A 12,745-nucleotide genomic window follows, 5' to 3' on the forward strand; every position below is an offset into this window, starting at 1 on the left:
GTCTTACACTAGGTAGGCCCATACCTCCTATTTCCCTTGGTGACCATATATCTTTTATATTAATCCTTGGTCTCTTTTTGTCGCATAAAAGTTTTTGAGCAGTGTGAGCTTCAAAATAAGGAACCCCCCACTCCACCCAGTCAAAAGCCTTCTCAGCAGCAAAATGCTGCCACTGGTACTGGATTAGAGCAATTCATGTACATCAGATGTATGAGCCTTCACATGTTATCAACTGAGGACCTTTTTTTAATAAAACCTACTAGATCTCCATGTATAATGTCTGGAAGTATTTTCTCTAAACGTGACACCAAGGTTTTACAATCCAATCAAAGTCTTACAATCCACCCCAAGAAGGCTCACAGGTCTGAAATTAGATGGATCAGAGGCATCTGTGTCCTTTTTAGGAATAAGAGACATTAAAGCATCATTAAACGTACCAGGTAGTGAGCCCCTCTCAAATGCCTCCATGTAGTGACTTTCCGGAATGGGAGATTTTCATGAAATTTTCTAAAAACCTGATTCATTTCTTTTGATGAGGTTACTACTCCATTATCCCTCTTAATCACTTGAATGTTGTTGGAATTATCCTGTTGTCTTAATTGTCTCGCTAATAGTCTTTTCACCCCCTTCATAGAAATGAGTTTTTAGCCGAAATAATGCATCCTCAGCCGTTTTATTATATATATCGTGTAGTTGATATTTCATATTACATATTGTTTGGTATAGATTATCTGAGTAATGATTTGTCAATTTGAATGATGTTTTCAATGAAATGCCAAACAAATGAACCAATAAACGACAGTCTTGATTACATTACATTTTATTGACCACTAGATGTCCTCATAGAGCACTGTATCATCAAAGCCTCCAGTAATGAACCTGAATAAAGTGTCAAAGCTTCAAAAAAGCCTCGATTAGCCTTCACTACACAAGTGTCCATGCACAAAAATGCAACTGTAATGAATAGAAAAGCTTAACAAAAGCTAGCGGGGAGCTCCACAAAGAAACAGAATGTTCCACAGGAGCAGGCTGGTGAGAAAGCTGGAGCCTGGGCTGCACATGTAGCAGGAAAAACACCTCAAAACTAATGTCCATAGCTGATTTTCAGATAACTGCCACAGAGGTAACTGAAGAACTGGCCATGAGTGGGAGAGTAAAAAGTCCTCAAGTGGAGTTCAGCTTGACTGGATGATGTGATGCAGTGAGATCCCCCGGGGGTTCCACCCTGGTGTAGTCTCAGCTTTATTACATAACTATTTCAATGACAACATTTGAGGTGGCACAGTGGTACAGTGGTTGGCACTGATGTATGCTCCAGAATACACCCTGGACAGGTTGCCAGCCTATCACAGGGCGGAGACAAACAACCATTCACACTCACACCTAGGGTCAATTTAGGGTCACCAATCAGCCTAACGAGTCTTTGGAGGTGGAATGAAACCTACCCAGAGAAAACCCACACGGACACAGGGGGGTCGAGCTGGACTCGAACCTGGACCTTCTCACTGGCAGCGCTGGCAGATAAGAAGATGATGACAGTAATTTAATAAATTTAAATAACTGAATGAGGATAAATCAGCAGCTTTAAAACCACTGACATCGTAGTACAATTTATTTCACACTTATAAAAAGTTAATGTAGCTTCTAATTAAGTGTGTTAAACATTTGTGTTCAGCTAAAAAATCAAACGTCTCCACTGCAGTAGAGGATTTTCAAACAGCTGAATGATGTTCTCACTATGTATTCTGTGGCTGCAGTTTTTCATGTTTGCTCTTTGTTATCTGAAGATGAGTTCTTTGAGGACAAGTGTGTGTCGGTTAGCCACAACTAAACAAGAACAATCAGATGTTTGATCTGACGTCTTTGTGAAACCCACAGAACCACACACACAAAAAAAACACCAGTCACAAAGTTCACTCAGATAAGCTTTTATCGAACCAGAGACCTTAATGTGACAGTGGTCTTTACAGCTCACATGGACTTTGTGTTTTTATTTCTTGTTTGCTAATTTCCCCACAGAGGTAAATGGAAGGGTAATATTATCTTATTTAAGAGTAAATGTAGTCTGTGCCTCCCAGGCAGTGAGAGGGTTCTGGGTCTTTCTAGGTGGAGTTTGCATGTTTGATCCAGGTACTCCGGTTTCCTCCCACCTCCAAAGACATGCTCGTTAGACTGATTGGTGAATCTCAATTGACCCTAGGTGTGAGTGTGAATGGTTCTTTGTTTCTGTGTTAGACCTGAGATAGAGTGGAGACATGTCCAGGGTGGACCAATAAAATGGAGACCACAGTAACAAAATTTGATTATTTATTTCTATAAATTACATCAAAACATTAGCAGATGACAGAAACAAAGGCCGTTACAAACTCAGCAAGACAAGAGAAATCTGTCCTCACTCCCAGACCTGCCCTAGCAGTACTGTCCACTCTATCAGAAACTGTTCATAATATGCAGATGACACTGAACTCTATTTGCCTGTGAGATGAGATAATGATGACGGTGGTTTAACAAATAAATAAGTGAATGACGCTGAATCAACAGTTTTACTATTTCTTTTGCATTTAATAATAAGTTAATGTAGCTTCTTATGTCAGAAACTTAATTTGCACAGATAATTCTGGTGAAACAGCGTCTGAAACACATCACATGATTCACACAAAGCTTGAACATTTGTGTTAAAGAATGAAAAGTCTCCACTGAAGTAGTGAAGTTTCCAGCCGCAGACTCTTTATATAGTTGTTTGTGTTTGCTCTTTGTTATCTGCACTGAAGTGCGTGTCAGTTAGCCACAGCTAAACAAGCACGTGTCATATTTTCCATTAGACGTTGTTGTGAAACCCACAGAACCACATGTAATAAACAAATAAAACACAAGTCCACTGATCTCTAGAGACGCTTGCTACGTTATTCAGAGCGACGTCTAACAATCAATAAAGTTTTTATCAAACCAGAGACCAAAAGGTCTTTACAGTTCTCAGACACATTCCCCCACAGTGAAGCAATGAAAGGATTATCTTATCTTATTTAAGAGTAAACGTAGTCTGGTGTGAAAGTAGTGGGACTGGTGGACTACTTCAGTGAAGAGTAGACGATCTCCGGCTCTGGTGGAACCTCTGAAAACCGAAAAAAAAGAAACAATGAACACAGTTAACATGAGAACAAGCAGCTCTGCTCATAATGCCTCATAATTCCTGTCAGGATAAAGTTGGAGTTAGTGTAATCAACAGGGTATCTGTGCCTTCATGTCATGTTTCTACAGTGGCCCAGAAGGAACAAACTAAACACTGAGGTGAAGGAGCTGATTCCAGATGTTATAATCATACACACTAGACCTTTAACATGATGAGGAAAAAGCTTTTAATGAACACATTAGAATGATTCACTCAAACTGACTCAATCATTTCTCCTCCATTTTCATGAGTTTGGTATAAAGTTCAGTAAATTACGTTAAACTGTCACAAATATCTCTCAACTCTTCCTCTAGAATCTTCAAATTAAAAGTCCTGCTGCCATTCATTCACAGCTAAACTTTTGTTGAGGAAAGTTCTCAGTTTAGTAGTGGAGTATAGTGAGGTGGTGATGAATAGATGGTGCTGTAGATGTGGACGTTAACCTGAACATATGTTTTTACTCCAACCCTCTAACTTTTACAGGAAGATCTCTGGCAACATAAATAACACATGTGTTGTCAGTTTGAGTCTGGGCCATAGACAACAGAAAGATGGATGGGGGAGCACTAGTAGAGCTTGGTGACTGGCTGGAGTACAAGTCATAAGCTCCACCCCTTCCATGTTAATAGGGAGAACAAATTAATACACATCAAATCACTTTTGTCAAGGGTAGTTTCTGTCATTTGAGGTAGTTAATATAATGTTGGTTCATGTTCAAGTCTCAGTTTCTTGGATTAGTTTCATTTTAGTTCTTTATTCGATGCTACAGAAACAGGATGTGACATGTTGCCATGCCAACCACTCTGTTAAGCAGTAATGTGGCAGAGTGAGTTTAAAAAAATTAATAAAAATAAACTACGGTTCAGTGTATAATCCAACATTTCCTGGTAACTGGTGGAGGTAGAGCAGAGCGTAGGATTAATTAAATGAAAACACTAGTAAGTCTGAAAGGACTGTGGGCGGGGCATCGATATTGTGGCTCCGCCTTTGGACCGTACTGATCAGACTCATGTTTCTGTAGTTCCTGCAGAGTGAGACATCACGTCTATAAAGGATCCCATTAGTTGATAGTTTATATGCTGCCATGATCAATTTAAAATGATCACATTGACTTGTTGCCAGAGTTGGCATCAAGAAACTCACTGAACAGAACCTGTGTTCAGACGACACAGAACAAAAACACCTCCTAAAAAAACAGCTTTACATGAGAGACATGACCAGTGTTAGACTGTTCTCAGGAAACAAGATGAGGAAGCTGCTGCTGTGGTTTCACATATCAACACGTTAAAGCCTGGTTTGAAACACTGCTCTGTTGAGTCACTCTCATCTTGTATATATTTAATGTATAGCCACCTTCCATATGATGTCCATAATTATGTGATGGGCCGGTGCATTTGATCTGGTGAAATCAAATCTGTTTGTGGAAAACTACCATAAGGGCCGATAATTAAAGGAAAATAAGTCGAGTTCCACTGTAGGAACATGTGATGAGGAGGAAACAACAACAGCTGAGATGAACCAATGACTGAACCTGAACAACTAGAACCTTGAGGTCTCTTCTCTGTGAACTAGCAGACAGCTCATCTTCTTTTTAAGGCTGTGACAAAACAAACCTCATCAAAGAACGACCGGCTGCAGAGGTTCATCATGACTGACTGTGTCATGTGTCTGGACCAAACGTTGCACTTGAACTTGGGAATCATTAAACTAACCCTCAGTACTTTTTCCAGTACTGGTGGATCATCGGTAGAGTGTCTCTTGCTCTTTGCTGTGTTTCCCTGTCCTTGATCATAATAACCTTCCTCATCATTTAAAGGAACTGTTCAGGAAACAGTAGAAAGTAAAGAGCAGCTGTACCTCTGGTCTTTTTTGGTCTGATGGCTATTTGTCCATACGTGATGTTGTCTGTTCTCACTGCTGAGTAGACTGCAGGTGGATCACTCTCTGGAAAATACAACACACACACATCACATTACTGCAGCTGATAGCAGTACTGTGTATTTATTATGTGTGGTACTGCAGCACATTCATGCATTTCATGTTCTCTTTCAAGATGAAAGAAGACAAACAAAACTGCTTCAAAAGTCGACCTCATGTATAGACATATATAGTCGTCAATGGACATTGGTTGCACCAGTTTCTGAAATAATTCAAGTAAGTTTCTGATGGGTTACGCCCACAGTTTCCATTTTAAAAACTCAAACCGAAGGAGCTACTCGGACATCACAGATATCTCACCCCCCACCCTCCACCCCAGGATGAGATAAGATGACACTTGTGTCTTATATTTAAATGTCTTTGATGGTCTTAAACTTTAAGGTGTGATGAACATGCAATAAAATTAGAAATCAAGAACGAGGCAAACATTGTTTCACACTACTGTAGATACGCACATCACCATCTAAATCTGACCACGCTAAAGTGAGGCGTTGTACTCACACCATCACACCCGGCCCTCAGTAGAGTCTACATGAAATCAGAGAGTTTTTCTGATCTGAGCTAAAGTCAGAAAGTGTTGTTTGTCTAGAAATAACTAACAAACGATGTCAATCAAAACTCCACCAGTAGCTGAGTGTTTCAGGTAATAAACACTCAGTGGTTATTAAATTACTTTCTCAGGCTGAACTGACTCTAGCTGCTGATTTTAACAGACCACAGTATGTCTTCACCATATACTGTATACTCAGGGATATCTTTAATATCTCACTGAAGTCATATCATGTGCCAGCTTGCTTCAACCCCTCCATCATCATCCCAGTCCCCAAAAAGCCAAGGACCACTGGACTTCATGACATCGGTGGTAATGAAGTCTTCTAAGCGCCTTGTACTCCTGGACCCCTGCAGTTCACCTACACATCCAACAGATCTGTGGATGACGCCGTCAATCATCCAGCACCTGGACTCCCCCAGAACGTATGTCAGGATCACATCAATACCACCAAGACTAAGTGGATGAGGACAGACCTCACTGGTGAACATCCAGAGACTGGACATCTACATCATGGATGGAAATAAATACCTGGTGTTCTCCTGAACCATAAATTGGACTAATGTCCTGTGCAAGAAGGACCAAAGTCACCTCCACCTGCTGAGGAGACTGAGGTCCTCTGGGGTGTATAGGACTCTGCTCAGCACTTTTTACAGTCTGCATCTGCAACCTTTAACACTGTGGTCTGCTAGTGAGGAAGAGCTACAGAGACCAACAAAGAGAGACTCAGTGGAGCAGGTGGTGAGAGGAGGATGTTGGCCAAACTAAACCTCTGACACTCTGCATGAGACAGCTGAGACAGCTGGTACTTTTGGTAGGTTCTTCAGCCAGAGAAACTCTGGTCAGTCGGACTCTTTAACATCAGCATTTCTTAACTCTGCTGCTGAGCTTCTTTTTGGACATAAAAAGAAAATACATCTGAATAAAACAACTCGTCCCTGTCATTACCTCACAACACGATGTTGCAACTCCTGCTGGAGTTTGTGTTTTTATTCATGACTTTCATGAATGTGGTTATGTATAGTCAACCCTCAACGTTGGTGTTTTCAACGCTTGGGTAGCTACCTTTTAAATGTTTGTGTATCTTATCTCATGAGTGAACATGGTGCAGAGAAAGAGGAGCAGCTGTACCTCTGGTCTTTGACTTGTCTTTCTTGTCTCTGATGAATATTTCTCCATAACTGACGTCTTGTGTTGTTCTCACTGCTGAATAGACTGCAGCTGGATCACTGTCTGGAAAATACAACACATACACATGATATTGCTGCAGCTACTGTAGCTGATAGCAGTACTGTTTATTTATTATGTGTAATACTGTACCACATGAAGAATAATAAAAGAAATTTTACGTGTTCTCTTTCAAGAAGAGAGAAGACGACTACAGAGCTGCTTCATTCCTCTTCACGTCATCAAATTATAAAAGCACACTATCACCATCTAAATCACACCACGCTATAGTGAAGCAGTGTAGTCACACCATCACACCCAGCCACAGTTAACTGGAATCAACATGAGATCACAGAGATCTGAGAGTTTGTCTGATCTGAGCTTAACTTCAAGAGTCTTGTTGTCTAGAAACAAACTAACAAACAATGTCGATCAAAACTCTGATTTCTGAGGCTGAACTGATTCTAACTGGGTTTAACAGAGAAAGAGGAGCAGCTGTACCTCTGGTCTTTGACTTGTCTTTCTTGTCTCTGATGAATATCTCTCCATAACTGACATCTTGTGTTGTTCTCACTGCTGAGTAGACTGCAGCTGGATCACTGTCTGGAAAATACAACACATACACATCACATTACTGCAGCTACTGCAGCTGATAGCAGTACTGCTGCTGCAGGGAGTACTACGACACTCAGGGTTAATACTCCAGGACACTGATCAGATACAGAAACAAGTTACTGGTGGACAGTTAACACGCTGACACATGTATTTACATGTTTAAAAACTTCATGAAAGCGAACACTGGAAAACTGTGATTAATACTGTAATCTTGTATGAAGGCTAGAATCACATTAAAGAGAGCAGTATGTATATGTGTGCACCGTCCTCCTCTGGGGACGTTCTATTTTTAATGTTTACAGAGAAACGACCTCGTTGAGCTGAGGTGTTTTCATCAGAAACAGGAAACTGGACGACCACAGAGCTGCTTCTGTTAACTGACTCACCACAGGATACCAACACACAGTCCAGCACACAGAGTACACACAGAGTACACACAGAGTACACACCTCACCAGCATCTACCTAGAGAGACCAACATCACAATGACACGCACAAAGACTTCAGACTAAAGATTTTATTTGTAAAGCTGCTGATCTACAAACATAAAGCTTTGTAAATAAACAGGGATGTCCTACAACAACCAGAATGCTTTGCGTTTAGTTACTTCTTGCTTTAGGATGCTGCTGCTAAAATAAAAACTCTTAAATCTATTGATACAAGGCCAGACATACACACTGAGAAACTCTACCTCTGCTCTGCTTGATTGGCTGTTTCTTGTTTCGTGATATCTTGACGTCACTGTACGTGATGTCTTCTGTGACGTTTGCTGAAATGAACCAAAATGAACATCAATGTAATTTAAACAAAACCAATACATTTACAATCCAGTGTCTGTGTCTCACCTTCATGTTTCCTACGAACACGTCGTCTCACCAGGAAAACCAGAAACACCAGGAGAACCAGAGACAAGAAGGAAGAAAGAGACAAGAACACAAGGAGGAGAGGAGAGGAACCAGGAGGAGGAGAGGAACCAGGAGGAGGTGTTGTTGTAGGAGGAGGGGTTGTTGTAGGAGGAGGTGTGGTGGTGGTGGTGAGTTTCTCTAGAATGAATCAAAGTTAATAATGAACTGATTGTCTCATTGTGAATGTTGAAAGCTGCTGAAGAATCATCTCTGACCTCCTCACCTGTGACAGTGATCCAGCTGGATGGAGACTCTCCATGACTGATGATGTTACACTTGTAGAGGCCTTCATCAGACCTGGTAACATGGTGGATGGTCATGTGACCTGTAGACTCAGTCCTGATGTTGGAGCCATCTTTATAGAAAGTAGCTGAGAGGATGGAGGGAGTGGTCTTTGTTTTACAGAGCAGAGTGACGTTATCTCCCTCCATCACAGGGAGGACAGGACTCTGCAGGATCACTGGTCCACCTCAACACAGAGACAAACTACAGCATTTCATCCATTTCCACACAGCTTCATCAATACTAACTCCACAGTCTGAGCTTACCATGGACAGTGAGGTTGATGCTGTTACTGGTTGCTCCCTCTCCGGACTCACACCAGTAAACTCCACTGTCTGATGGGTGGATGTAGCTGATGTTACATGAAGAACCAGCTGGTTCTCCCCAGTCAGCTCCACACTGAGTCCTCTGTCCTGTGGTGGTGTTTCTCCTCAGAGTCCATCCAGCAGAGCTGTCGTCCTCCTCACAGCTCAGAGACACAAAGTCTCCTTTAAAGAACTGAGAGAAGCTGGGACTCACAGTCAGACGAGCTGGGAGGGTTCAGATGAAACAATAGGATTCATTTAATGTCTTTTCTCTGAGAGATGTTGACTGAAAGCTTTGACTCTACTGAGTAATAATGATGAGGACTGAACAGGTTTAAAGTGAATGAAGACGTTGACTAACCTTGGTTTGTTGAGCTGAACAGCAGAGAGCTCAGAACTAAAGAGAAATGACACTCAAGTTAGTTTGAGTTCAACTAAATCATCAAGAAGAGTTTCATTCATCTCTGGTTCCTCTAAGATCTCTGGTGGATCCACTGCTGAGGACTCAGTCATGTTAAAGAATCATTCGACACTAACTCCAGACACACTTTATGTCGACTGCTGCTGTTCTGAAAGTCTTCATCTGTTAAATGGAAAGACTCAGACAGAGCAGCTGTGTCCATGTGAAGGACAGTGACAGAGGAGACTTTGACTTCTACTTCAGTTCTCTCTAAGTATTTTAAGTAATAAACTTATTTGGGTGGTAGGAGGATGCCAGAGTACCTGCAGAGAAGCCATTCAGACACAAGGAGAACATGCACACTCCACACAGAAAGGCACCAGTACCCAATGGATTCAAATACAGAATAATCTGGAACTTACACCAGTACAAGCTGGATATGAAAAACAACCTTATTAGAACAGTGGCAAAGGTTTAATTCTTTTACTCAAGCATTTGTAGCAGGATTTTAAAAGTGATTTCTATAACACTAAAAAAGGATGCAACACAAGTAAATATTTAAATCAGAAACAGAGAATAACGGTGGGTCCACCCCTGAACAAAACAAGGTTCAGTCTTGTTCTGATAAAACGATAACCCACTTTCCACTTGGTTTTGAGAGACTGGACAAATGCTTTTACAACATTTAGTCTTGGATGTGTTTTCATTATAAGTTTTGCCACTGTGTCCTAAAACCTGGACAGACAGTTTGTCCAGAAAGAGCAGCAGTTCCTTTAATGTTTTTGCAGAACTGTCGTTTTTTTTCTTCTAATCTAATGCTGACTTGATCCTGACTAGTTTCCATGTCTCCTTCATCACTTATCAACAGTCAAAGATTGTGGACTTACAGAGCAGACGCTGCAGAGACGTTTCCTTCATTGTCCTTCTCACTCGTCTGACCTTTTTTCATCTTTTCTCAGTGACACCAAGTAAAGCCCGCCCTCTTCCTCTGACTGGCTTCTTCCTTTTTTTGCTTCAAACTCAGTCACAGATAAATAACTTGAAGTAAATCTACGTAAAAATACAAGAAATGAAACTGTCCAAACACCACAGAGTCTTTACGTCTCCTATAAAACTCTAAAACTAATGAAGGAATAAAAGGAGCTAAACATGAAAAGTTCATGATGTAATAATCTATCAAATGTGCTTAAAATTCAACTTTCTCTCTACAGTCCTTGTCCCAGTTTACACGCAGCGCAAGAAAATGTAATAACTGTTCTGCTCCTCCACACTAGGGGGCGATACGTGTCTTTTCAGTGGGTTAATACCACGTAATACGGCCTGATTTCTGGTTGACCTATTACGTGATATAATAAACTAGAGTCGTTCATGTGTCAGACATTTAAACAACAACCAGACCGATAATAGAACATTTTTAATCTTATACGTAATGTTCGTGCTACTTCTGGTGCAGGTAAGATCCGCGCTGTCCCTCAGACGCCTCCGTTTCTCTTCTTCTTCTTCTGCGATCGGCTTCATGGACGTTTTCGTTCCGGGGTCACGCGCCAGCGCAGCGGTGGTGGAGCATGCGCACACGCATTATCCGATGAAAACTCGATTCAGTCTCTCTGTGTGTCTCAATAATGAGAACTCCGATTATAATCGGAGGAACGTGTTTACATGCACTTAAATTCTCCTGTTAAGGTCTGATTAAGGCAATAATTTTTTTTTTTTTTCACGTGCATGTAAACGCACTGAGTGTTTTCAATGAACTAATGGTTAGAACAGTCTGACCTGACACCATCCCTGCAGTGTCTCCATGTGACCAGCAGAGGGAGATGTTTGCTTTCTAATATGATGTCTTTCAGAGACAGTCGCAGCCTTCTGAGGGGACAGAGACATTACATTTGCACCTGAGGACTGTCCAGGGTTGGAACCAACGACCTACTGACTCATGTACTGAGAGACAGGAGTTAATGGAGGTGGAGCAGCCCTGCATCAGCCTGCTGATATGCAGTAAAAGACCTGGACAGCAGATGTCTTCTGTCTGATGAAGCCAACATCTCTTCAGGCTGTTATAATGACCCACCGATTATCGGTCACCGATATATATATATATATGACGGCTCCAGTTCTATCGGGGTTCTATCGTATCGGTGAAATGTTGCGCCGTTAGAAAAAAACAAAGTGTGACAAGTCACGGTAAGTTAGTTCATGAAATAAGTAACTGTAAACATGAAAACATCATTGGAACAACAATTATAGGACACATTTCATTGCCTCTTTCAAAAGTGTCCCTGGCCAAAATCTCTGGTGTAAAATAACTGTGAGGCAACTTTGCTGTATCATCGCAGATTTTGTCATTTGATCACTTATATTTTATCGTCGTCATTTTGGCTTGGTTTGATTGTGTGTGGTTTATGGAGGGGACGAATGAACGACGTGTTTTTGGGCCTGCATTGCTGACCTGGGCATTGTTTCTTAGTAAATTAGAAAAACCTTTCCTATCATTCCCCTTTTCCACGCATGATTGAAGGAGATTGGCTCACATCCACGCTCGACTCCCTCCTGCACTGAAAACTCCCCTTAGGTCACATAAACCAGCACTGGTGTGAACAACCACCGCATCAACTCACCACCTCCAACTCCGTCACTTTGCTTCGTCCCCATTGTCCCGGCGCTTCCTTACTCCTCCCACATCTGTCCCCAGTGAGAGGGTTTTCAGCACAGTAGGTAACTTTTATGAGGACAAGAGATGAACCTGGTGGCAATGCAGAGAAGCTATGTTTCCTGTATTACAACCTGCCCCTCACTGACTTCAGGTATTAGACACTGACTGACTGATCTTTATTTAGATTGGTTTATTTATTTTTATTTATTGAAAGTTCTGCTACATTATTTAATCTTTGTTTGTTGCCAATCTGCACCTTTTCTAAGACTCTAAGTCCAAATGTTAATTGTCATTTTAAAAAGACTTTGTTCAATGTTAAAAGTCATAAAGACATTGGTTTAAGAAACATCTGTCTGTCCTACTGTCACTGTGACTGTACTATTACATAATCATATCGCTGCAAAATCTATGCACAATCAGCCTGTTTTCATTCCAGATCAAAAACTCCTGCGCCTCCTCTAATATCGGCTATCGTTATCGGGCCAAAAAATCCCTATCGGTTGGACACTAAATCTGATCATCACTTTCCTTCTGACTCTGCTACAAACCAGTCTGATAACAGACTAGTGTCACTAATCAGATCATTAACTGGTGGAGCAGCATCAAGAACGCAATGGAACAGTTACTAAAGTAAAAGTACACATGAGTTGTATGAGTACATTCAGAGATCACATCACTTCTGACATGGGCCAGGAAACTTTTTTTTTTAATGTTGGACTTCATTTACTGTTGATACTTTAATCTCAAAAATAACTGACAAGTTTA

At 41.2% G+C, this 12,745-nt stretch overlaps 3 protein-coding genes across 6 annotated transcripts in view; 1 reads left to right on the forward strand and 2 right to left on the reverse strand.

Annotated features, from left to right (window-relative positions):
• The window catches only part of LOC125009468 (high affinity immunoglobulin gamma Fc receptor I-like), a 160,549-nt gene that overhangs the window by 116,907 nt on the left and 30,897 nt on the right, over nucleotides 1-12,745 (reverse strand). The gene's annotated exons all lie outside the window — the stretch shown is intronic.
• Nucleotides 1-12,745, forward strand: part of LOC125009659 (CD226 antigen-like) — a 62,369-nt gene that overhangs the window by 14,924 nt on the left and 34,700 nt on the right. The gene's annotated exons all lie outside the window — the stretch shown is intronic.
• Nucleotides 2,295-12,693, reverse strand: LOC125009408 (Fc receptor-like A). 4 transcript variants are annotated; one of them, XM_047587367.1, is made up of 11 exons: nucleotides 11,946-12,693; nucleotides 10,218-10,380; nucleotides 9,292-9,327; nucleotides 8,892-9,155; nucleotides 8,567-8,812; nucleotides 8,284-8,481; nucleotides 8,130-8,207; nucleotides 7,326-7,427; nucleotides 6,789-6,890; nucleotides 5,027-5,113; nucleotides 2,295-3,112 (listed from the first exon to the last, which is right to left on the reverse strand). In XM_047587367.1, exons 2-11 carry the CDS (start codon nucleotides 10,246-10,248, stop codon nucleotides 3,069-3,071), a joined length of 1,188 nt encoding a protein of 395 aa, XP_047443323.1. In that variant the 5' UTR covers nucleotides 10,249-10,380; nucleotides 11,946-12,693; the 3' UTR covers nucleotides 2,295-3,068. The 4 variants fall into 4 exon arrangements, with proteins under 4 accessions (XP_047443323.1, XP_047443314.1, XP_047443341.1 ...); XM_047587358.1 differs by lacking the exon at nucleotides 10,218-10,380; XM_047587385.1 differs by lacking the exons at nucleotides 6,789-6,890; nucleotides 10,218-10,380.

The sequence above is a fragment of the Mugil cephalus genome, chromosome 1 (genome assembly GCF_022458985.1).
Source record: "Mugil cephalus isolate CIBA_MC_2020 chromosome 1, CIBA_Mcephalus_1.1, whole genome shotgun sequence".
NCBI classification, from domain to species: domain Eukaryota; kingdom Metazoa; phylum Chordata; class Actinopteri; order Mugiliformes; family Mugilidae; genus Mugil; species Mugil cephalus.